The sequence below is a fragment of the Daucus carota genome, chromosome 2, assembly GCF_001625215.2.
Source record: "Daucus carota subsp. sativus chromosome 2, DH1 v3.0, whole genome shotgun sequence".
In the NCBI taxonomy this organism is placed as follows: Eukaryota; Viridiplantae; Streptophyta; class Magnoliopsida; order Apiales; family Apiaceae; genus Daucus; species Daucus carota.
This window is the reverse complement of record NC_030382.2, coordinates 37,402,262-37,427,703: the sequence shown is the minus strand read 5'-3', so window position 1 is coordinate 37,427,703 and position 25,442 is coordinate 37,402,262. Positions and strand designations below refer to the sequence as shown.

Sequence of the window (25,442 nt, the reverse complement as noted above, 5' to 3'; positions counted from 1 at the left end):
TTGAGCTTTTCTTGTCTTGATTCCAGCTGATTTATCTCCAATGATCAACTGAGGAGGATGATTCTTCACTGTTCTAGTTGACTTTGGTAGATTATGTTGAGCTATGACCTCTGCATTCCTTGTAGTCTGCCTAGGAGGAGTCTGATCAACAACATTTTGGCTTGCTGATGAAGTTTGACCTCTGGATTCATCCAATGTGAGCTTAGACATCTTATCCAAACTTTCTTCAAGAGATGGAGTGGATTCAGTAGCTTTATTGCCTTCTGAAGTTGTGGCAGTTGACTTGTCAGCTTGCTGATTTCCAGTTTCCTTCACTGTCAGCTTGCTGCTAGTACCTGTACCTGCACATTCTTCCTCATCCCTTGCAAGATCATCAGTAGACTCTTGAAATGAAACATCAATAGACTCTTCAACAGTATGTTTAGCAAGATTATACACTCTATAAGCACGACTTGTTAAAGAATAACCCAAAAATATAGCTTCATAAGATTTAGAGTCGAATTTACCATCCCTATCAATGGTTTTGAGTACGAAGCATTTAGATCCAAAAACCTTGAAATAGCTGATGTTAGGCTTCTTTTTCCTTAGCAATTCATAAGGAGTCTTGTTGAGAATTGGCCTGATAAGCACTCTGTTAAGAACATAGCATGCTGTGTTGACAGCTTCTGCCCAGAAACTTCTTGGCAGCTTGCTCTCCTGCAGCAATGTCCTAGCTGTTTCTTGTAAGGACCTGTTCTTACGCTCTACAACTCCATTTTGCTGAGGTGTACGAGGTGCTGAGAACTCATGTGAGATTCCTCTTTCTTCACAATAAGTAATGAAGTCTTTTTGGAATTCCCCACCATGATCACTTCGAATACCTCCAATACTCTTATAAGCTTCGGGACCAAAGAGATCCAAGTGAAGAAGCTCTAAAGGTTTAGAAGTAGATACCATTTTCTTTGCCTTATGTGGAGTCCTTGTTTGCTTTCCTAATTGACAAGCAGAACATGTCTCCATCTTGACATACTTAAGCTTTGGTAGTCCTCGAACAAGCTTCTTTGCTGACAGCTTGCTGAGATGATCCATATGAGCATGTCCAAGCCTTCTATGCCAAATTTCTGGATTGTTATCCACAGCTGCTAAACAAACACCTGCCTCCTGTTCTTCAAAGTTCAAAACATATATATTTCCTTCTCGTTTTGCAACTAGAGGAGTTTTGTTAGCACCAACAAGTATAGTACATTCATCCTTACCAAAGTTAACAATATGACCATCATCAAATAACTGACTTATACTAAGCAAGTTATAAGTAAGACCTTTGACATATTGTACCTTGTTAATAGAAATGATACTATTACCTATAGTTCCTTTGCCAAGAATAGGAAGAGTTTTGCTATCACCAATTGTGACACGGCCACCCTTCTTCATCTTCAAGCTTAGAAACTGAGATTTGTCTCCACTCATGTGCCTAGTGCATCCACTATCCAATATCCATTGATTTGGCTTTACTTTAGACACGAGACAAACCTACAAAACAAACACAAACAACTCAACGTTTTGGTACCCATATTTTGTTGGGTCCAACAGTGTTAGTTGATAAGACAAAACATTAAGATCAGATTTCTTGATCCACATTTGGATCACTTTAGAACTCTTCTTCCATGTTCTGCTGGTCTTATCAGCATTCTGTCCTGGAGCTGTCTTCTGTCTGTTTCTGTTGTCAGCATACTGCCTGTGAGCTGACTTCCTTTTCCAGCTTGCTGATTGAGTATTCTTCATTGGACAATTATTAGCAAGATGGCCCTTCTTTCCACACTTGTGACAAGTCACCCAAGGCATGGCATAATTGTATGGAATGCCATTTTTCCCTTCATATCTCATTGATGATGTGGATGTAGAAGCTGCACCAATGCCTCCTTTATCATGAGAACCTTTAGCTTGTTTCATTATAGATTTGAGACTTTCTTCTCCTTGAACAAACTTTCCCATGGCTTTCTGAAGATCTTTGACTTCTTGCTCCAATGATTTGATCTTTTCAGCTTGAATAGAGATTTCGGCTAAGCTTTGAGATTTGCTTAACTCGAATGCCTCTAAGCTAGCATCCTTAGATTTAAGATCTGCTATCAGCGAGCTGAGTTCTTTCATGAGTGTATCATTCCTTCTTTGGATTTGCATGTTGTTCCCTTCAAGTTGTGAGATTTGTTCCTTGAGAGTAGCAATGATTCCACTGCTTGCCTTGGTACTCTTTTCATTCAAGAAATCACCTATGACTTTCTTCAAATGTACATTTTCTTTCTCGAGCTCATAGTTCTCATTCTTTAGATCAATGAGTTCCATAATTGATAGACAACTCTTATCCTGCATGGTTAGTTCACAAGATGTTGTATCAATAGAATGTAATTCAGAATTAATAGAATGTACCTCACTATTAGTCTCTGAATCTGAATCAGTTGTCTCTATTGAACCATCGAGACCAACAAGAGCCAAGTTAACCATCTCATCACTTGAAACATCAGAAGCTGACTCATCTTCATCATCACTCCATGTGAGAAGTGCCTTTGATTTCTTTTTGTTCTTGTAATCAGCTTGCTGTTTAGGCGGCTTAGACTTGTTTTTCAGCTTGTAGCAATCCCTTTTGAAATGTCCTTTCTTGCCACATTTGAAGCATGCATCATCTTTTGAATCTTTCTTTGCACCAAAAGCTTTGCCCTTTTCTCTTTTCATCTTATTCTTCTTTTCGATCATTCTCTTGATTTTTCTGGACATAAGAGCTAGATCCTCATCTGATTCTGTTTCCTCATCTGATTCCAGCTTGCTGACAGTAGAGTGGAGTGCAAGATTCTTCATTTTCTCTGTTGGCAGCTTGCTGCTTTCTGAGCTGTTAGCTTCAATCTTAGCTTCAAATTGTTCCAACTCAGCAAAAATAGCCAGGTGATCCATAGTATCAATGTTAAGAGCTGACTCCAATGCTGTGACCTTGGCACCATATTCGAATGGAACAGCATTTAGAATATTCATGTTGATTTCCGATTGAGGAATCTTTTTGCCGAGTCTTTCAAGACTGTTGAGAGTGACTTGGAATCTAGCTTGGCTTTCTCGAATGGATTCTCCCTTCTTGATAGCAAAGCTTCCAAATTCTTTCATAAGCTTTCCAAGCTTGACTTTCTTTAATGCCTTTGAGCCTTCGTGATATGTCTCCAATGCATCCCAAATTTCTTTTGCAGATTTGAGAGAAGAGACCTTGTCATATTCAGCTTGATTCAGCCCATTGATTAATGTACTCCTTGCTTTTCCATTGGCAGCAACCTTTGATAGCTCGTCCGCTGTGAGAACATCAACGTCCTTGACTTTGCCATCGCTATCACGATATTCATAAGGACCTCTTTGCACAACTCTTTGCATTAGGGGATCTCTGGACAGATGAGCCTCCATTTGGCCTTTCCACCAGTTGTAGTTGTCAGAACCCGTGAGGAGGGGAGCTCTAAAATCGGACTTTCCCTGAAAGTTGTCAGCCATATCGATCGATACTATTCCTGTTACAGAAGTATTAGTACAAACACAGCTCTGATACCAATTGAAATTACACACCTAGAGGGGGGGTGAATAGGTGTTATGGCTAATATACCCGATTTTTATAAGTTACCGAATAATTAATCTGTCAACGACAGCCTGCTGTTAATTTTCAGAGTAAACTGTTAGCCTGCTAATAAGATAAATGCAATGCAGATAAAGTAAAGCAGTATGCTAGCAACACCAAGAATTTTAGCCAGGTTCGACCCCTAACCCTAATGATCTACGTCCTGGTCCCCTACCAACTGGTAAGAGATTATATTATTAATCAATAATATCAACGATTACAAGATTCAATAATATAACTCCCTTTCTCCCTTGTTCCTGTTATCAGCCTGCTGAAACCCCTGAACCACGAACCAAAAGCCTACCAAGACCTATACTTCCCAAGTATATTCTTCTAGCTAACTAGTTCCCTTGTTCCCTTGTTTCACAAGCTGGATACACAGCAACAAAACATTACACCTTGAACAATACAATGAATAAGTGTAATACAACCGAAACTATGAACTCAATATAGATATATAATCAAATATAAGCACTAGAGCTCAAGTAGAGATTTTGCAATGAAAGTGTGTTGTATTTCAGAAGCTTGAAGTGTGTTCTTGTTCTCTACCCAAAACGGAAACCACACTCAAGTTTATATACCATCATTCCAAACGGTCATAACTCAACAAACTATCCAACGTTCTTGGCCCAACAACCTCACGTTTAATTTGCTTGAATAATGAACGTTTGAACGATGTATCTTTACTGAGTAAAAGGTGTAGAGACGTTGTAAATATCTCAGTAAAACGTTTATGTATAAAACCATAATTTGAAATCAAATAGGAGAAGTTTTAGAGATAAGATCGAAATAGAGATAAACACTCCTATAAGTTAGGAAATCGTTTTTGTTTGAAATACTGATTTAAAAACTGAGCTCTAATATTTATATAAGTCATATATAAATATTAAAGTCCTTACAAATCGATTCCTAATAAATCTCCTTGCTTTTCGACTTCAATCCTTATCCATTTGTTATTCTGTTCACGCTGTGAGCTTGCTGATAAGCCTGAATAATAACCTGTAAGCTTGCTGACAGTTAAACATAACACTGAAACTTATCAAGCTGTTAGCACATGCATATATCATTGATAGCTCGCTAACAAGCACCAATTTTATGCTATTAGCTTGCTGGCAGTGTGATCATCAAAACCTTGAGAGTATCAACATATATAACTTGAGTTTAACATTTTTTAAGATATTTTGTTGAACATCGATTAAAATTGTGTTGGATAAGTACATAAACTAATTTTTCAATGTAAAAACTAAGTTAAACCTATATAACTAATATTTATATTTCTAGACTCTACCCAAACCCCAGAGGTATAGTTTAAACATCTCTATAAATATATTCAACACAATGATAACTAAAGTTCTACACCCAATGTTGAACCCCGGTTACAAATGTGTTGAATGCACGATTTATCTATGCGTTATTTTTAAAATTGTGACGTATTTTCAATAATTTTGAACATAAATACTTTCTATAACTAAGGATTAACAGGTTGGAAGAATAAAAAAAATTCAAAAAAAAAAGTTTGTAACTTTGTAATTTAAAAAAGTTTTTATCTGATTCTATCCTTATATATATATATATATATATATATATATATATATATATATATATATATATAATTCATGAATTATTACTTTAAATATTACCTGGGCCTTTAATGAATTTCTATATTTTTATTATCTTATGCTTTTAGCGAAAATATTAAATATTACTTTACGACATTGGCCCAAGTTGGGGCCGACAAAATTTATTACTTAAGCGAGGTTATTACTTTATCGGATATTAATTGAGGTTTAACTGTACATCCACTTTTGATTTATCTTCTAAATTTTAAATTTATGATAAATATTATTTTTTTTGCAAAAAAAATGTGAGAACATAATTTTTTTTTCTTTGCCATATTTTATATGACAAGTATTAATTGATTTCATCCCATAAATAATATTGAAGCCCCCTGCATACACACTAATTTTCTAATAATCAGGGCCGAGTTTAGCCAAGCCCATAAATAAATAACCAACACATTCTCTTCTCCCTTCATTTTTGAAAATCATCTCCACCCAAATTGTATTCAAACACCTTCTACAATTGTATTTCAACCCAATTGTTTATTTAAGTATGAAGGTATCAATATCTCAAAGAAGCATAAGTATTGAATTTGGAAAGTCGTAGTGTTTGATATTTTTAGAAGCCACTTATTTTGACTATCTTCAAAGAATTCACCAGGGTCCTTGTGTTCCAAGGGGTGGCGTTGGCCCTCATTATCACAATATCCAACACTAATGTCCAGAATATCACAATCCAAAAAAGTGGCCTGAACACCAATTATCAACGCTACATCGTGTAGTGTATTAGATATCCATAAAAAACGCTACATCGTCTGGCGTTTGTTAGGATTAAAAGAATAGAACGCTAATTCGTATAATATTCTGTTAGGGTTAAAATAAGGGGTTAATATAGAATAACGCTACACGATCTAGCGTTTTCTTCCAAAATTGAAAACGCTAGATTATCCGGCTACTGGTATTTTGAGCCATTTTCTCCAACTCTGTTATTTTGGGCATCATCTAAGTGTTTGGTGACTATGGGGCCTATTTATGTTTTAAAGAGGCTAGTTCCAGAAATAACTTTGATGTAAAGAAGGAACGTAGAATAATGTGATCAAAGAAAAGGCTGATTACACCAAATAAGAGAAGACTGGTGTTGTAGTCATATCAAATATGGTGATTGCTTGTCAAGGAACAAAGGGAATAAAGAACAGAAGATTTGTTCTAACTCTAGAATATGAGGATTTTGAAGCAACACCAAATGAATCTGTTAACTTTGTTTGCGATATGTTTGTGAATCCTTTGAATGAATTGGCTCTTGGAAGAGAATATTCAAATTAAGATTCCAACACCAAATATATGAGGGCACTTACAAAAGACTAGGATTCGAAAACAACAACATAAGGGACAGCATTGATTTGAATGAAGTGTTTGATGATGAATTATATGGTAGATTAAAAACTCGTGACTTGGAAATTCAACAAAGAAAGATCAGAAAGTCAAGCAAGATGGATTCAGTTGCTTTGAATGTTGAAGCAAAACAATGCAAGCAAGTGAAGAACTGTACAAAGGACTTTTATTCGTACAAAGGACTTCCACGATAAATAAGTCGATAATTATTTGGCCCAAACATACTTATGGAAAAATGTCAAGGATGTTGCTAAGAAAGATGGTCTAGATTTTATACAAAAACAGCTCATTTCGGAAATTAAGAAGAGGGATGTAAACCTTGGTAATGCTAATCAAGGAAGTGCTTTGAAGAAGGAAAGATTTTGGTCTAACTAGGTGCAAATCGTCCTCGATGATGAGGATGATATCACTCAACAATGAAACAAGTAGCTCTAGACCAACATGATATATATGCACTAAAATCCACTGGCTACATCTGTATGAGGGGCACTAAAATCTTTCATTAAATTGTATATTGAACTATAAAATCAAATTTTGTACTTTGAAATTGCAGTTAAATAAAAGTTTGTGTTGTAACTCTCCCACACGCCGTCAAGCATGGTTGGGGGTAGCATATGGAGGCGTCGGTGCAGAGGCCACACGACGGCCACGCTCTGACCTGCTGTTCTCTGCAAATTTAACACTCCCCTGATGCATACCCTGCTGCTTCTCATCTTCAGTCCACTCAGAAACGTAGTAATGTTCTTCACTACCTTTAACAACGTCTCTTGAAGGTGGTAGAAACATGCTACCCCATTGAGGAAAGTGAACCAATGTCACAGGCATGGTGCATGCTACAATCATAATTCCCATGTATGTTAAGCCCATTGCTGTCGATATCTGTGAGCTTGTAAAGAACAGAAGCTGTGTCAATCCAGAGCCAAAGTTCCCTCCCGCACCAGTCATGCCGGATATAATACCTAATGATCGACGTGAAATGAAAGGAATGATGCCAAAAGTGGCTCCACAGGCAGCTTGTGCTCCCACAGAAAAGATAATCATCATTGTTACAGCAATTGGAAGTGAATTAGAGCGGCCAAGTAGAATGCAGAATACGCCTCCTAGTGTTTGTAGGATCCAAAGAGTCCAAAGCCTACCCCTCATGCCAAACCTTCGAGCAGCAACATCCGAAGCATATCCACCAAATGGGCGAGCCAGGAGATTAGCCATGCCAAATGTAGCGGCAATTATCCCAGCAGTTTGGAGTTTAAGGTCAAATCTGTGACAATATTGATCAACATTCAGAAAATAGGTTCTTGCCAAACTACTTTCTAGAATTATATACCGACTAAATAGATTTGTTAGGCATTATTTTTGCTCCAGTGGTTAAGGTGATTCCTATTGACAAACCAGACAAGAAATACAAGAAAAAATAAGCAAGGAAAGAAATAAAAACTACCTGTCGAAGAAGTATTCAGCGATGACATTGTCTGTAGACAATTCCACACCCATGGAGTATCCATACAAAAGAACAAATATCCATGTTCTGTAGTTGGTGACAGCATACCAGAACACCTGGATGCACAAATGAACAGAAGTAAGTATGTCAATTAATCTATTACTCAAAAGTAGAATTACCTAAGGAGATAAAGTGTTTTACTGAACAAACCTTGGAAAATTTATCTTTTGAAACATCACCCTTCTTCTGTAAAGCGCCAAGGTTGCCATCAGGCAAGTCTTGACCAAGTGTTAACACCAAGATCCCCATGATCACGTGAAGCCAACCAGGGATAAAAAAGGCAATCCTCCAGGCAGTGAATGGAGTAGCTCCAAAACGTTGGATTAGGTCATAAAGAAGAGGCATGATCAGCTGAGTGGCTCCTCCTCCCATATTCCCCCATCCGGCTGCAGTACCATTCACAGTGCCTATAATCTTACCATTGAACATGGTGCTCATCCAATACTGACAAGTCACGAATGTCGCGAGGGAGAAGCCAATCATAAACCTGACCGCAATGTAGCCGCTGGCGTCTGCCACAAAGGACATACAAAACACAGTTGGGGCTGTAAGCATGATGACAAATGCACAGCCATATCGCGGTCCCAAAAGATCACAAACTGCTCCCATTACAAGCCTAGAGAAAATACTTCCAGACACTGAAGCGACTCCAGCATTGCCAACATCCCCTTTTGTCAGGTTGAGATTATCACGAATGATGGGGACTAGTGGAGCAGCAGCAAACGTGGACACGAAACAGGTAAAAAAGGAAATCCAAGAAAGATGAAAGGTCCTCATGTGAGGATTGGCAAAGGAAAACAGCTTGAACACTTTGGCCTTGTGTTCAGAATCAACTGGCAAATCAAATTTCGCTGTTGGATCAGTTGGTACTATTGGTGATGCCACTGAGAAAGCAAGAACAGGCTCTCTTCCGGAGACTCCATGCATTGAGCTCCCGGGGGAACCTTCAATCTCACCCATTTTTTCCTTGTACAAGTGTTTAATGCACAACCCTTAAGTAAATGTATTGAATAAATGATGTTCTGGCCTATGTCTTGGGATGTTGTTGTTTATATAGTTTTCATGGTTGACATTCTGGATATTATGATAAGCCAGTGAATCTTACCAAGGGCTGCAATAAGCAACATTTAGTTCTGATAATTTGGTTTGCCAAGTCAAATGATGAATATAAGTAGCCTCATCAAGCATCTCAAAGGATAAAATGTTCAGTATATATATTCATTTGTTTTGATTGTAATCGACAATGTGTGTAGTTTGATTATGATTATAACACAATTAATACTTGAAGATGTCACAGATATAATATGCAAATATATTGTTGTTTCTATAATATTCAAGTTGATGAAGAAAAAATTCTTCTGATACAAGTCAACCTTGACCTTTCACAGAGTCTGAAAGTTCAATTGAAGCAACAAAAATTTGATTTTTTATTCCAGGTATTGTATGGAAATGCCGAGTACAGTGCCGTACGAGCACTAGTTGAGGATAAATTATTATCTGTCAAGTTTTGTTCTTTAAAAATGTCAAAGTGTCGTTTCTTCGACATAACCTATTGTATATTTTTATCTAAGTATTCCAGAACGCCAGAATTAGCTGTGTTTGGCTTCTTCGAAATATTATCTGCAAAGCTTAGGCTAGTAGATAATTGTCTTGTAATTTAATGAAATTGGAATCTAGTAGATAATTGTCCTGTAATTTACTGATATTGAGGATTCCAATAAAAATAAAGGTAAATATGTTCAGTGGTTAATGAAAATTTTCTACCCAAAAACATAAAGATTTTGTTTCTGTACTCCAATATACTAGCCAGCCTGACAAAGAAATCATGTGATAGTCAAACTCAACCCTTCACAGAGTCCGGGAGCTCAATCGGAGCTACAATTTAATTATTTGATTATTGACAAATGACAATGATTTTCTGTGTGATGGGTCGTTATGCATATACAATCTAAGTTTTATTCTTGTCAGCAGAAAGAAACAAATGAAGTTCCTTTGATAGAAGACTATACAAAAGTTAATTCTTCGTGATAATCTAAGAAAACAAGATTAATATCATATACAAGGTTCATAATTACACAGATCAACGACAAACCACTGTCATCGTATTTCAAACTTCAATCTTTCGATCTATTAAAAAAGTAAAAAATCTGCTATTTGTCCTAAGAAAGAGATCTAAACTCTGGCGAACAGAACAGAACAGAACACAACACAACAGTGAATGGTAACAGTTTCAACACTGATACTGGAAAACACCAGCCTACTGAAGCTGGAGTTTCCTTAGTACACTTGTTCAAATTATAACGCTTTTGAACAGATTGATTATAGTACACTCTAGAGTTACCTACGAATAAGCTTGATGAGATTACCTAAAATTGGAGGTGGAGGTCTCAGGAGATGTGATGATTACACAAAATATTAGGGATTTCATCTTCAACAAACACTTGTGTCAGTGAATGGCCTGGTAACAGAGACGTATTTATTGAGATTCAATTCATTTGAGATAGGATACTTGAGATTCAATTCATTTGATTTTGGCTAAGCCAATGAAACTGAATTTTCTGTGTTATTTCTTGTGGAAATTAATAACCCGAGTGGCTTAACGAAAGTTTCAAATTCACAGTTGTTTCATTTTGCCACATGTGAATTTAAAGAGACCATATGAAGGGGAGGATCTAACAATTTCAGCTAGCGTGAAGGTTCCTCGCACAAAGTTTAAGGAATCAGGCTTTTGTTTGCCTCCTGTCGCTGGTCCCATAAGTACACATATAAGACATGAAAAAAGGTTGAGCTTAGTTGAAAACACTGGTGATAGCTGCAAAAATGTGTCAGCGAATAACATGCCTACTGGAAGTAATGGCCAGACATTAAGAAGCTCAATGAACTTAATGCATCAGCTAGGGATAACCATACACACAAACCTGCAGATAATATGGATGATGCAGCTATAGAGGGTCTCAAAGAAGAAGAGTTGAAGAAAATGGAGGTTCCAGATTCTGATTTTCATGACTTTGACAGTGATAGAACCAAAGAATCATTTGCAGAGAACCAAGTCTGGGCAATTTGAAGCTTCTGAACAGTTGAATCCTGTGTGCATTAATCAATGTCAAGATAGATAAAGTATAGATATAGTAATAGGGTTAGTCTGGTGTGTGCCCATATGCACATGCTAAGCACTAAAATCTATGAATTCGGATGATTTTGATTGGTGCGTGGTTGTTGTAAATGCACGGGGTCCATTATTTATTAAAGAGTGTAAGCCAATCAAAATAAGAAAAATTCATCAAATTTTGTGCTTATTGTGTGTCAATGGGCACACCATAGAAAAACCTATAATAATATTAAAAACAAAATCCAAGGTAAAAAGATGTCTGACCATGACTGTAACCTGAGTGGAAAGCCCTTGAAAAGGTGACAACAAATTCTCCCGGATTTTGGACCAGCCTGGTTTCACAAAAGATTAAAGCTACAATTCCATACAAGTTGAAGAATGAAGAGTATTAAAAACATGGAGCATAGACATAAAACAGTTACCTGCAACAAGGAATGCCAACATTAAGAATTACTTCCGGAGACATGACCGTAGTCTTCTTAGCATAACTCACTGCATTTATTCACGCTAAAACTAGTAAGTAGATAAGATTTGTGTATAATCTTCTCCTTGATCCATTCGGCAGAATATGGAGTTTGGATCGTACTCAAATTTAAAAAGAAATGCCCATAAACAAATTAGAAACAATTATAACACTACTATTGTAAAGACACAAAGAGAAGTAAACATAACACTCCCCGTATCCCTTTGTCCCAAAAATATTAGTAACAATGACTAAATACGGTATTTTAAAATTATTATCAAAAAGAGATAAATAATTTAAAACACTAAGAAAGTCTTGATACCGTCATAATCCAACATATTTTTAAATATAAAAATGTAATTGCATGAGTAATAAAATTTTTATCAATTCAAGTGGCATGACAACACTTTAAACTAAACTAATTCAAAGAATTGAAATTAAGACCTATACAATATTTTACAATAAAATAGTTAAATTGGTAAGATAAATATATCGTGCAAGTGAATGAATAAATAAAGAATAAATTACCGATTGAATATATGTCTCCGGATCCTAAATCGAGTTGGAGCATTTTCTTCATTATTTCCTCGTCTAATGTTCCAAATATGTGAAACTGAAATCAAAACAAAAAATTATGATCAATGATTAATACGATATAAAATTTCAAGGATAATTAAATATATTATATGCTATATAAGAATTTTACAAAAGACTTGTATCAAAAAGCGATGAAAATTTCCTACCTCAAAGCTCTCATGTATAATATATAATGTTTATTGCACACAGTAGATATCAAAAATTACGATGAAAATACTCAGATCCAATTTTTTTTATAGAAAACTAAATCTATACAAACAAAAGTAAATTGAAAACATGAATTTCACAATCACTTACATTGGAATTAGGACAATTCGAAAGTTCTAGCAGTTTTGTAAGCATAGCAAGGAAAAATAGGGTTAAATGAAACAAAAACCGGAACAAATGTGGACTCGATCTCTTGTATAAATTCTCGTGGCGTCTGTGATTAATATGGACTCAGTGAAAGAGTAACATTTGTAGACAGAATCAATGTCTCAAGAAAGATCTGATTTGTTAAATATGAGGGAAGATTAAGAGGGATTTGGAGTTTTAGACGGCAAAAAAGAGGTGAGAATGGGATAATTGTGAGAAATGAAAAATGTGAGAATGGTTTATATAAGAACAGATGTTTAACAATGTGAAAAGTAAGAAGGTTCGAGAGAAATAACAATTACGAATTAATATAAATATGTAATAAAGAATAATGAGCCTAAATTGCATCTCATTTAATTTTTCTCAAAGAATGGTAAAAAAATGTATTTTAAGAAGTATACCACGGTCTTTTATATGTTATTTTGATATATACGCACAATCATTTAAAAATATTTGATATATTGAATTACATTTTGGTAATTTAAACAAAAATAATTAAACAATTTGATGGTTGATGTACCCAACTTGGAACCTTTAGTAAGAGAACAAATATTTTATAGTCATGTGTGGTCTCCGCCTCAAATTTGTGGAAAGGAGTTACACGCGTTAGATAAATGAGGGGTAATATCGTGTGTTTTCACCAAGATGAGATGAATAAAAATAAAAGATCAATACATTCATTTTTCCATCCATTCTTGAAAATTATCTCCATCTCACCCCCAATCATTCTCCCTTCAAACCCTAGTTTTTAATTGACTGAATTCCATCGAATAATCTATTTAAACAAACCAATGAGTTGGTTTGTCTAAAGAAGGAAAGAAGATAATAGAGCGTGTGAAGTAAAAGAATGCCTCATATAGCTAGAATGGTATATTTTTGATATACTTAATTAGTTAAGGTTTTATCCAGCATAAACATTAGAGTTTTGTATATACAGCTTCATCACTTGCTCATATTATGTGGAAATGTGTTAGTAAATGTATAAATTCTTGTGTTAGTAAAATGCTTATATTATGAAAGGTATACAACAACAATAGCATACTCAGTGAGATGTTCTCTCAGCCTCATATATATGTCGTATGAGACCATTGATTGTAGATCTTACTATTGCATCAATCTCTTATTCACACTATCTAAAAAAATTACACAATATTCCACTAGCACAAGTATCCTGCATCCTGGTTTGCACTCTATCCATGAGAACTTCTCCAAAACCTAGTTTGCCACAAAATGAAGCTTTTACTCAAAAACCAAAAGTAAAGAGATGATGCATTTACAGTTATATGTGAAAATGACCTTGAGTTTCTACACACTTTTATCTTTATATGACAGTCTCACATCTATAGCTATATACAAAAATGAGACTAATTAACTATATATCTAACTGAATTTCTAGCTATAACTATTCAATTGTGACTATTTTGTTGTGACAGTTAGCATCTCTGCTGTGTCTATAGCTGCCCTGCCCTCATCAGCATGTGAACTTAGCAGCTTAAAATATTGCAAATTGCAAACACCAAACTTGGAGAGTAAAAACCACAACTGATTGGAAGAAAAGCTTTAGTAAATAGATCATCCTGTTGCTCTGAAGTTGGAATGTGATGAGTAACCAGTGGCGGGACCAGGAATGAAATCTAGGGGGGGCTCAAATTTGGAAGTAAAGTGAGATCGTAAAGGATTGATTGAAATTTGAATACCGAACCTCGATACCAAATTCATCAAAGAGAGACGGTCATCTCTCTGGGTTGCAGGTATTGATTGGTTAAAAAGCCTCAAAGAGAACGTTGTTCAGAGTGCATTAACATAAATACAGTAGTAAGCAGTGGCGTCGAAAAAAAAATTGACTCATAGAATAACGATTTTTTTACGCCACATAATAGCTGTAGACCTCCGAAAAAGCGTAAGCAACCAGTTCCAAGTGAGAATCTGAGTTAGGGTAGTGTCAAGTGTGTGCGTATGACTTATGAGTGTATCTGTTTGAATGCATTTGTTAATCAGACTCTATTTAGACTAAAAGTAAGTCCAAAGAGAGAGAGAAAGAGAGTATGTATAAGAATTTATTATAATAAGGCACAATTATAAGGCATATTGTTGGAGTTGTTATATTAAAATGATGTCCTAAATCACTAGGACATTATTTTTTATTATATATATAGGACACTTGCTTGGACATTGTTGGACTTGCTCTTATAAATAAGTCTTCAAGAGGTTGTCCTAATGATATAAGGCATCACTAGTACATTGTTGGATCAACATTTTTTAATCAAATATCCTAAATTATGACTTAGGACATGTTATAAGGCATCTTTTGAACTCGCTCTAAGTACCCTAAATTATATTGACATGAATAATTCAGCAGGGGCTGAAACAAAATATACACTGTTTTTTCGAGGTTAGGGGAGGCTCTAGCATCCCCTAGCCCCCCTCTGGTTCCGCCACTGTGAGTAACAATAACATCTTACTTGACCTTTTGTCGAATAAGATGATAATCAATTACTATGTGTTTGGTAGGGATGTCAAAGGGTTCGCTATACTTAAGATCCAAATCCAGATCCAAACTCTTTCAGTTCTGAAAAAAAGATCCGAATCCGGATCCAAATCCAAAAAATCGGGTTCGGAAAAATCCAAACAGATCGGGTATCCATTGGGTCGGATAAAATTGTCATGCCTACTGTTTAGTTCGCTCATGGAAGACTTAAGAAGCAATATGCAGAGCACACTTTTAGTCACAATATAGTGAAAGAGGTGTAAGAACCAGCATATGTAGTTCTTCGAACAAGGAAAGAAGCCATGTAATTTCACAACATTGCACCTGAGCCTAAGCCTCTTCCATGACTTGTCAAAGTGGTAACAAGACCGTCAAAGAATAAATGGTCGAAGAAATATGCATTACAGAAGACCCAACGATGCTATTAAAAGTGGGAACTGTAATGAGGTGCATATAATTAATGCAAGCCTTATACTCGTAACTTTAGAACCTTCCAAGTCAAAAGGAATGATATGATGAAGAGAGCAGAAAAAGAAGGAAAGAATCAAAAGAAACAGCAGCTAGAGTCACAAACATGTGTAAAACATGTGGTTAAAATTAAAGGACACAATTCTAAGACATATGAATCAGAGTATGAAATATTGGCACTAATCTGCATCTTTTTACAAAATTCTATTGTAAAGAAAGGGAGAAAGTTTAAGATACGTGTGCATAATTTTGCACAGGGCACCTGGAATCTCAGGCCCGGCCCTGCAGTGGATGCACATACTACAGCTGCTGATGCAACACATCTTCAAGGTACAAATAGATGATGTGCAAGCAGAGAAATTCTTGTAGAAGGGCAAGTCATTCCCTAGCTTAATACAGTTGCAAGTTATTGCCAGAGTAAACAAAGCTTAAAAATTTAATCTTCTTGATGAAAAGTTTTGAGTTGTATTTTCTGTGTCCTTGTGGGTTATATTATTTATCTGTAGCAAATGTGCTTCGGATTGTTTATGTTCCTTTGAATTGTATCAAGACTTTTTGGCAAACATGCTTAGACTGTTTCTTAATCTAATGCTAGTGAAATGCCAAATTGTTGAGTTGTTTTTAGTAGTGGTTTGTTTCAGTTATTGTTCGGATAATTGTTTCTGTTTCATCATTGTTTTATAGGTCATTTTACTGGACAATGGTTTTGTAACAAGAAATCGATCATTGTTTCAGTTTTATGAGACAATGCTTTTTATGAATACAAGAAGTATTTTACAAGTTAATGAAGTAAATGAATAAATATGCAATAGATATTAATTATGAGGTATTCAAATGATAAAGTGAAATCTAGAAAGATAAATAAACAATTTGTCTACACAAATTTGGAGAGTGTTAAACAACACAGTCGATATTAGCCTCAGAGTCGTCTAGTTCTTCTTCAGTTACAGTGTTTCCAGACTGCAAAGGGGATGCTATGCTTTATCTCATATTAAATGATCTTAATCTTGATCCTTCAGTGAACGATTTACTGAATCAGAATGCTGCTGCATTTTCTGGGGGATACAAGGGAGACTTTATAAACTCACACACTAAAGCTAGTGCTGGCGGAAATGCTTCTTTCTTAAGTGCTAATTGGTCGACTGGATCTATAAGTGAAACAGAAGCTGTAGTAGAGCAAAATGAGCAGCAACCAGATGCTAAAATGGCAAAACGCGGGCAGTTCAATGATGGATAAAATTTGTGATTTGAACCCTGATAAGAACATTGAGTATGTGCAGGATCAAAGAGATGAGATGATCACAGATTTGCTTCAACAAGTTAAGGATCTTGAAGGACAAGTTAAGGAGCGGAGGGCCTGGGCACAGGAGAAGGCACGGAAGGATGAAAGAACCATATGTTATAAAGAAAGAGAGCTTGAAATGTTGAGAGTCGAAAGAGAGGAAAAGAAGGGGAAACAAACACTTGAAGACTCCATTATGATGAGGATCAATACCATGACTTGTAAGACCATACCCTGGTAACTCGATTGGGGAGGAGGCTGAACTGTAAATGCCATCTGCAGGTGGCTGTGACACAAAAATCACTATCTGTGAGTGCCAACCCAAAAAAAAGAGATAACACTCAGTTTACAGATTCTCACATATCGAATGGATAAAACTTAAAAGATCTATTACACGATACCATTCTAAAAATGTGGTTGTCTTATTGAATTTACTAGACAATAGGTTTTTAACTGTTGTCCAATACCCATGTTAAACAATGATTTTTCGAGGATGAAAATAAGCTGTCTTGATTTGGGGCAACACTTTTCTATGCGACTTTGTCTAATTAGTATTAATTACTATTGTCTGATTTAATTTTTGTTCTAGTGGGAAAGCCTAATACACAATACTTGTTTTCACCTTTTTTCATTATTTTTATCTATCATGTACAAAAAAAAAAATCTAAAATATGAACCTCATACATTGTTTTTCGAAGATGTGCTCGGTGAAGTTTCTTACGAACCTTTTGACAACAATACAATATTCTGAATGTAATAAAACATGATACAGCTCAATAAAGATTTCTGACCTGCCATTTTCTTCAATGGCATGCCATCAATCTCTCTTGCTCGAGAATTTAGAGCTATGTCATCTAGAGGTGGATATTTAATTAGAAGATCAATATCATCAACATGGGGCTGAAGATAGGATTTGTGTAGATATAATCCTCTCCTTAATTAACATCGGCAGAATCTGGAGTTTTGATTTTACTTAAAAAGGATCCGGTGAATAATAGTATAAAGCTGAGAATTTGAAATGACTCCTAAAACTATATCATTTGAAGTCCAAAATTTGAAATAAAGTGCATATTCCCAAACACATCTTAAATTAATCTTACTATGTGGCAACTTAATATTTTTAAATGACGGATAAGGTCGCAGTGTCAACTGCCCAGCATGTTAAAGATCAAAGTTTCCTATTACAGTCTTAGCACTACGTACTGTCAACCCAAGAACTTAACCTCATCCCTTGTTTTATACATTGGAGGATTTTATTTTAAGCCAAAAGGGCGTGGTAGACATAAATTTCCATTTCATGAAAAATTTACCTTACAATTAAAGTCAGAACAAATGTATTTCAATCATAGGTGATGTGATATGTACCTTCTTTATTTATCAGTGCATATGCTAGAGTTCTATGGTAAATTCGTTCCATGTAGTCAAATAGAATAATTACTACCTCTTCAATGACATTCATAAGGTGGCAACACATTCCCTGCCGTCGATATCTACTGCATGTAGCAATGAGGGGCATTTCTGCAACTGTTGCTCCATGGATCCTGCATTCCAACAAGTATTTCATGAAATTAGAAAAAGATGTCCTGATTAATAAAATAAACAAGCATTGTGTTGCTTCTTCTCATCTGGTGTCATGAATCCTGCATGCCAACAAGTACTCACTAATAATAGCAACAGATGTCCTGAAAATTTTCACTAATCACTATAGTTAATAATACCTTAGCGCATATCCTGTGAATCTCTCCATAGGACCGACCCTATAGCAGCCGCACCTAAGAGGCCGGGTTGAGGCAGCTGATCCTGAATGATGGAAATAGAAGAGGCTCCGGTGTCTACAAAGTACATTTAATTACCATGCCAGACAATATCTTTCTTCCTTTGTCCCAGAAATATTAGCCAAAAGTAAACACCTAAATATGGCTAAATAATACTGTGTATTTTAAAATTGGGAAATCTACAAAACTACCTACCCTTTCTTTAATTATTTACAAAAATACTACCTTCCAGAATTCTTTTTAAAAATACCTTTTCATAAAATCTTTTTTTCAAAAATACTGTTTGCAACTTTTGCAACCTCATCTGCAACTCCAGGCGGCGCCAGCTGCCTTGCAACCTCTTTTGCAACTTCATATGCAACCAAATTCCTGATTTCAAGTTCCAGTTTTCAAATGTCGTTTTCGACCTCATTTTCGGAATCGATATATATATATATATATATATATATATATCGATTCCGAAAATGAGGTCGAAAACGACATTTGAAAACTGGAACTTGAAATCAGGATTTGTAATTGCATATATGGTTGCATATGGTTGTATTCAGTTGCATATGGTTGCATTCAGTTGATTCTATTGTAATCTAATGGCCCCGCCAGGGGCACACCATACATCTGTTGTTACTTACAGTTTTCAGTTGCATTTAGTTGCAACTGTAGTTGCAAAAGTTGCAACTGCAGTTGCAACTTTTGCAACCTCATTTGCAACTTTTGACTGCAGTTGCAACTTTTGCAACTACAGTTGCAACTGCAGTTGCAACTTCATTTGCAACCTCATTTGCAACTTTTGCAACCTCATTTGCAACTTTTGCAACTTACAGTTTTCAGTTGAACTAGTTGCAATTGCAGTTGCAACTGTTGCAACTTTCCATTTTTATTTGCAACCTCATTTGCAACTTTTGCAACCTCATTTTCATTTTTATTTGCAACTTTTGCAACCTCATTTGCAACTTTTACGGCTGCGCCGCCCAAGGTTGCAAATGAGGTTGCAAAGGTTGCAAATCGTATTTTTGAAAAAAAAAATTTATGAAAAGGTATTTTTAAAAACAATGAAAAAGATGGTAGTATTTTTAAAAAAATAATTTTACAGATGGGTATTTTTAAAAAGATCCCTTTAAAATTGCTAGCAAATATCTATACTATACTATACTATAATAAACCAACATACCTATAATTTGTAGTCGAAAATTTTAGTTATAATTTTTGGTTTAGTACTCTCTGTGCAACTATAGCTACAACATGTGGATGTCTATTACTCTTATATTCTTATATTGTTAAACAATTTTAAATACTGAAAACACTCATGATAATACATTATCATATAATTTTATTTCATAAAAAAAATGCAACTCCCACCATCCATGACCAGCTTCCGCCCAATATCTCAATAGCACTTTGTATGATGTTAAAAATAAAATTATATATATATAATTTTGAATTAACAAGAACCTTTTATATAACTTTTTTTTTAACTCTAACATGTTCTATTTCAATACAAACACTAATCATTATGTAACGTTTTCTAACTCTAATTTATACGACAAATATCTTTTTTTTTATACATTTGAAGATATACGAAATATGAAAAATCTGATTTAAAATTAATTGAATAATAAATTATCTCATATTAATAATTGTAAAATATTTATAAATAGATATTAAATTGTAAGAACTAAATTTTTGTGAGAAAATATAATCCGTTGGTTAGTATAATTTAATTAAAATTTTCAAATCATTAATATTAAAATATTAATAAAATGATGTTAAAATTTAAATTATAAATAAAAAATTATGAACTATATAATCCAGAAGCACGGGTTGAAGGCTAGTATAATTAAATTAAAACACTTGGAAAGGCATGAATCCATTATATGTTCTATCCAGTATTGTATTTTTAAAGATAAAAACATAATTGTATGACTAATTAAAATCATGGATACAGGTAGCACATGGAACACTTTTAACTAAGTTACTACACAAAATTGAAATTAATAACTAATACCATATTTTATAATAAAACAGTTAAATTAGTAAAATAAATATATCCTGCAACTAAATGAATAAATAAGGATAAAATACCGGTTGGATATATGTTTGTGGATACTAAACCGAGTTGGAGCATTTTCTTCATTATTTCCTCTAGTGTTCCAAATATGCGTAAACTGAAATCAAAACAAAAAATTATGATCAATCATTAATATGATATAAAATTTCAAGGATAATTAAAATATATTATATGCAATATAAGAATTTTACAAAAGACTTGTATCAAAATGCGATGAAAATTTCCTACCTCAAAGCTCTCATGTAAATATACCAAGATAATGTTTATTGCACACAGTAAATATCAAAAATTGGGACGAAAATTCTCAAATCCAAATTTTTTATAGAATACTAAATCTATCCAAACAAAAGTAAATTGAAAACATGAATTCGACAATTACTTACTAATTGGAATCAGGCAAATTCGAAAGTTCAAGCAGTTTAATTTGTAAGCATAGCAAGGAAAATAAGGTTAAAAGAAACAAAAACCGGAACAAATCTGTACTAGATTTCTTGTATAAATTCTTGTGGCGTCTGTGATTAATTGGACTCTATAAAAGAGTAACATTCATACAACGAATCAATGTCTCAAGAAAGATCTGATTTGTCAAATATGGGGGAAGAGGTAAGAGAGATTTGGAGTTTCAGACGGAAAAAAAGAGGTGAGAATGGGACAATTGTGTGAAATGAAAACTGAGAGAATGGTTTATATAACAATGTGAAAAGCAAGAAAGGTTCTAGAGAAATAACAATTACGAATTAATATAAATTACTCGATAAAGAAGAATAATTTACACTTTGCACCCCATAAGTTTAAACGTTTTTTCGATTTGTTCTCGAACAAAATTTCTTGTCAATACGCACCCTAATATTTAAAAAGCGCTTCGATATCCACCCCTTTGATCATATTTCGTCAAGTTAACTGTTAAAGTTAACGGCTGCAGAGGTAAACAGTAATTTTGTAGACTTCCTTCTACTGATTTTTTCAATACAAAATCACTGTTTTACCCTTGCAGCCGTTAATTTTAACAGTCAACTTGACGGAATATGGTCAAATGGGTGCATATTAAAGCGTTTTTTAGACATTAGGGTGCGTTTTGACAAGAAATTTTGTTGGAGACCAAATCAGAAAAACGTTTAAACTTATGGGGTGCAAAGTGTAAATTACTCGATAAAGAATAGTGTGCATCTCATTTAATTTTTCTCAAAGAAGGAATAAAATATGTATTTTAATAAGTATAATATTTTTATTCACACGGTCTTTAATACGTTATTTTGATATATACGCAAAATCATTTAACAATATTTTATATATTGAATTACATTTTTGTAATTTAAACAAAAATTATTATGCAATTTGATGGCAAATGCACCCAACTTGAAACTTTAGTAAGAGAACAAAATATTTTATAGCCATGTGTTGTCTCCGCCTCAAATTTGTGGAAAGGAGTTATAGGCGTCAGATAAATGAGGGTTAACATCATGTAGTTTCACCAAGATGAGATAAATTAAAAGAAAAGATCAATACACTCATGTTAACCTCCATTCTTGAAAATTATCTCCGATCAATACACATCTCCAAAATCTAGTTTGTCACAAATTGAAGCTTTTACTCAAAAACCAAAACTAAAGAGATGATGTATTTACAAGTATGGAGTGAAAATGACCTTGGGTTTCTACACACTTTTATCTTTATATAACAGTCTCACATCTATAGATATATACAAAAAACGAGACTAACTATCTAATTAACTGAATTTCTAGCTATAATTATTATATTGTGACTATTTTGTTACTCCCTCCGTCCCCCTCAATTGTTTACATTGGAGGGGGACACGGAGACCAAGACAATGTATGAAAAATGAGTAAATTTAGATGAAAAGTGGGTAAAGTGGTGGGACCCATCAATATTTAATAATAGATTTGAGATAGTGGAGGAAAGTAGTGGGTGTAATAGTAGTTTTTATTGTTAAATATGAGATAGTGGGGGAAGATAGTGGGTGTAATGATTGAAAAAACTTACTATTTATGGTAATGTAAAGAAATGAGAGGGACATCCCAAAATAGTAACTGTAAAGAAATGAGAGGGACGGAGGGAGTATGACAGTTGACATCTCTGCTGTGTCTACCTGACCCCTCATCAGCATGTGAACTTAGTAGCTTAACATACCCTTCAAGTTAGGAGTTTGAACAAATTGCAAACACCTAACTTGGAGAGTAAAAACCACAACTGATTGGAAGAAAAGCCTTAGTAAATAGATCATCCATAGCTGCTCTGAAGTAGGAATAACAAAATAATCAATTACTATGTGTTTGGTAGGGAAGTCAACCGGTCAAATCAGTTTGGGTTTCCTAAGATATAAATCTGATCCGTTATGTTTCGGTTCGGGCCTGGATATTGAAGATGAATATTATCCAAATCCGATCAGTCGGATTTTTTTTTATTTCGGTTCGGGTTCAGGTTTAATTCGGATCTTATAACCATAATTATTTAAAAATAAATAAATTTATATTATTTTAACAATATGATAGGTAAAAAGTTTTTTTTAATACGATCGAGGAATAGAAAAGTAATAGCTAACAAAGGATTATTGTAGAGGTTTTGGTTTTCCTAAATGTCGGTGGGATGCGACTAACTCCTGATGTGTACGTGTGTGTAACCGCAAAAAATAGTACTCTATATAATTACTTGTTGAGAAGCCGCGCGTTGCGGCGGCCTATAAAAATTATATTAATGATTCAATATTAATATTTGTATTATAAAATATTTTTGTGGCTGTCTATAAAAACTATATTAACGTTTCAAAATTAATATTTGTAGGATAAAATAAATTTTATATTATAAAATTTTTGATGTAATACCAATACTAATATATAAAATTGCAAAATTGGACTATAATTCATGGTGAAAAAATGAAAATAAATTTATACAAGTAATTAACAATTTAAAGTACGACGAATCTTAATTTTATTTGTGTTTTTTTTTTGAAAAATAATCATGAAAAGTAATTATGTTCTTACATTGTCACCTTCCGCCAATTTTTTTTGATTGATTGTGCACAAAAACATCTAACTAAATTCCGTGAGGTTGTATTATTGAGAGAGAGGAGGTTGTGTTTAGATGATCCAAAACCTTACTATCTATATGGGGTATTTATAAGTACAGAGAGACTTGTGCGCTACTCTTTACCATAATTAAATAATCTGAAACAAAATCAGATTAAAACTTTCAAGTTACTATATTCTATAAATAATCGGAAACAAAATCAGATTATGAAACTTGCTTCTAATATACCCGAAACTAAAAAAGGTATTTCTAATTTTTGATAATTTTCATCCAAAAATTCCAGAAAATTAAAAAAATAGAACGGAGCGATGTGAGAGGCGCCACCTACACGCCCCTCGCTTCTCCACCATATTTTCCTGTATACAAAGTAAATCATATAAAAATTAACAACAACATATCCGATGAACAAAACAAATATTAGTTAATTTATTGATATCATCCATCAATATAATGTCAAGACTATATTCTTTTCCCCAGTTTCAATTTGTCGACTCCCTCATAGCGATCTATAACTACCTTTGCTTGCAACAACATTTATTTTTTTAATACTATATAAACAGACTTCACTTATCGTTGCAGAAGAACGGCATCACCGAGTTATAAATCAAGCAAAAGAACTATCACCATATTCCATTAAATAATCTGAAACAAAATCAGATTCTGAAACGTGCTTCTAATATACCCGAAACTGAAAAAGATAGTTCTAATTTTTGATATTTTTCATCCAAAAATTCCAGAAAATTAGTAAAACGACGGAGCGATGTGAGAGGCGCCACCTACACGCCCCTCGCTTCTCCTTTATATAAGTATATTGATTGATTGATTTATGTTGTTTAATATTAGTGTCAAATGTGTTAAATTTAATTATCAACAATTATCCAACTTACCCATTATAATTATTAGATTCGATTATTTAATGTATATCAGTCATGTATTATTATTATTATTATTATAAAATTGTGTAAGATATTAATTTCTTTAATGATTCATGACATATATGTATTATATATATGTATATGCTATCGGGTTTTTTCACGTTTCAGGTTCGGATAGGGATTAGAACGAATTTCAATTTTGGGTCAGGTATCGATTCGCTATACTTAAGATCCAAAACCAGATCCAAAAAAAGGTGCTGAATCTGGATCCAATCCAAAATAATGGGTTCGGAAAAATCCAAACATATCGGAATGAATCGGGTATCCGTCGGGTCACATAAAATTATCATGTTATAGTAGGCACTATAACATTTACATTACTGTGAAATACTAGTGGAGATTGTTGGCGGGAAACAAACTGTTATTAGTTACTGGAGTTTCAAGTTAGTTACAGGATGCGTTTTCGGTTGTAATAGAATTAGTATAAGTGAGGAAGTTACAACAACACATATTCATTCTGAAATATATCAAGTTGTTCTTGTCATCTCATCTTCTCTTCTGCCATGATAACATTTACATTACTGTGAAATACTAGTGGAGATTGTTGGCGGGAAACAAACTGTTATTAGTTACTGGAGTTTCAAGTTAGTTACAGGATGCGTTTTCGGTTGTAATAGAATTAGTATAAGTGAGGAAGTTACAACAACACATATTCATTCTGAAATATATCAAGTTGTTCTTGTCATCTCATCTTCTCTTCTGCCATGTCTCATCTTCCTCTTGTGAAATATTGATTAGTTCTTGGTAGTTGTAGTAGTATTCGTAAATAGGTGAATAGTTACTGTAACATTGG

At 34.2% G+C, this 25,442-nt stretch overlaps 2 protein-coding genes across 2 annotated transcripts; both read right to left on the bottom strand.

The window, feature by feature from the left end:
• Positions 1–6,804: 6,804 nt before the first annotated feature.
• Positions 6,805–9,252, bottom strand: LOC108208215 (high affinity nitrate transporter 2.4). The gene is made up of 3 exons (XM_017378719.2): positions 8,219–9,252; positions 8,009–8,124; positions 6,805–7,828 (listed from the first exon to the last, which is right to left on the bottom strand). Exons 1-3 carry the CDS (start codon positions 9,026–9,028, stop codon positions 7,162–7,164), a joined length of 1,593 nt encoding a protein of 530 aa, XP_017234208.2. The 5' UTR covers positions 9,029–9,252; the 3' UTR covers positions 6,805–7,161.
• Positions 9,253–10,452: 1,200 nt separating this feature from the next.
• Positions 10,453–18,694, bottom strand: LOC135150646 (lysine-specific demethylase JMJ17-like). Its single transcript, XM_064087360.1, has 6 exons — positions 18,548–18,694; positions 18,271–18,370; positions 12,169–12,253; positions 11,600–11,669; positions 11,442–11,509; positions 10,453–11,152 (listed from the first exon to the last, which is right to left on the bottom strand). The coding sequence occupies exons 1-6, from the start codon at positions 18,574–18,576 to the stop codon at positions 11,100–11,102; spliced, it is 405 nt and encodes a 134-aa protein (XP_063943430.1). The 5' UTR covers positions 18,577–18,694; the 3' UTR covers positions 10,453–11,099.
• Positions 18,695–25,442: the final 6,748 nt, after the last annotated feature.

Bases quoted from the DNA above. Each gene is read 5' to 3' on its own strand.
- LOC108208215 (XM_017378719.2), bottom strand. From the start codon at position 9,028: ATGGGTGAGATTGAAGGTTCCCCCGGGAGCTCAATGCATGGAGTCTCC. The intron at 8,125-8,218 runs GTTTGTTCAGTA...TTGTGCATCCAG, and splicing joins CAAAAGATAAATTTTCCAAG to GTGTTCTGGTATGCTGTCAC. The intron at 7,829-8,008 runs GTAGTTTTTATT...ATATTGTCACAG, and splicing joins GCTGAATACTTCTTCGACAG to ATTTGACCTTAAACTCCAAA.
- LOC135150646 (XM_064087360.1), bottom strand. From the start codon at position 18,576: ATGGAGAGATTCACAGGATATGCGCTAAG. The intron at 12,254-18,270 runs GTAGTAATTATT...TTTTGATTTCAG, and splicing joins TTATGAATGTCATTGAAGAG to TTTCACATATTTGGAACATT. The intron at 11,670-12,168 runs GTAATTTATTCT...GAATAAATGCAG, and splicing joins CGGAGACATATATTCAATCG to TGAGTTATGCTAAGAAGACT.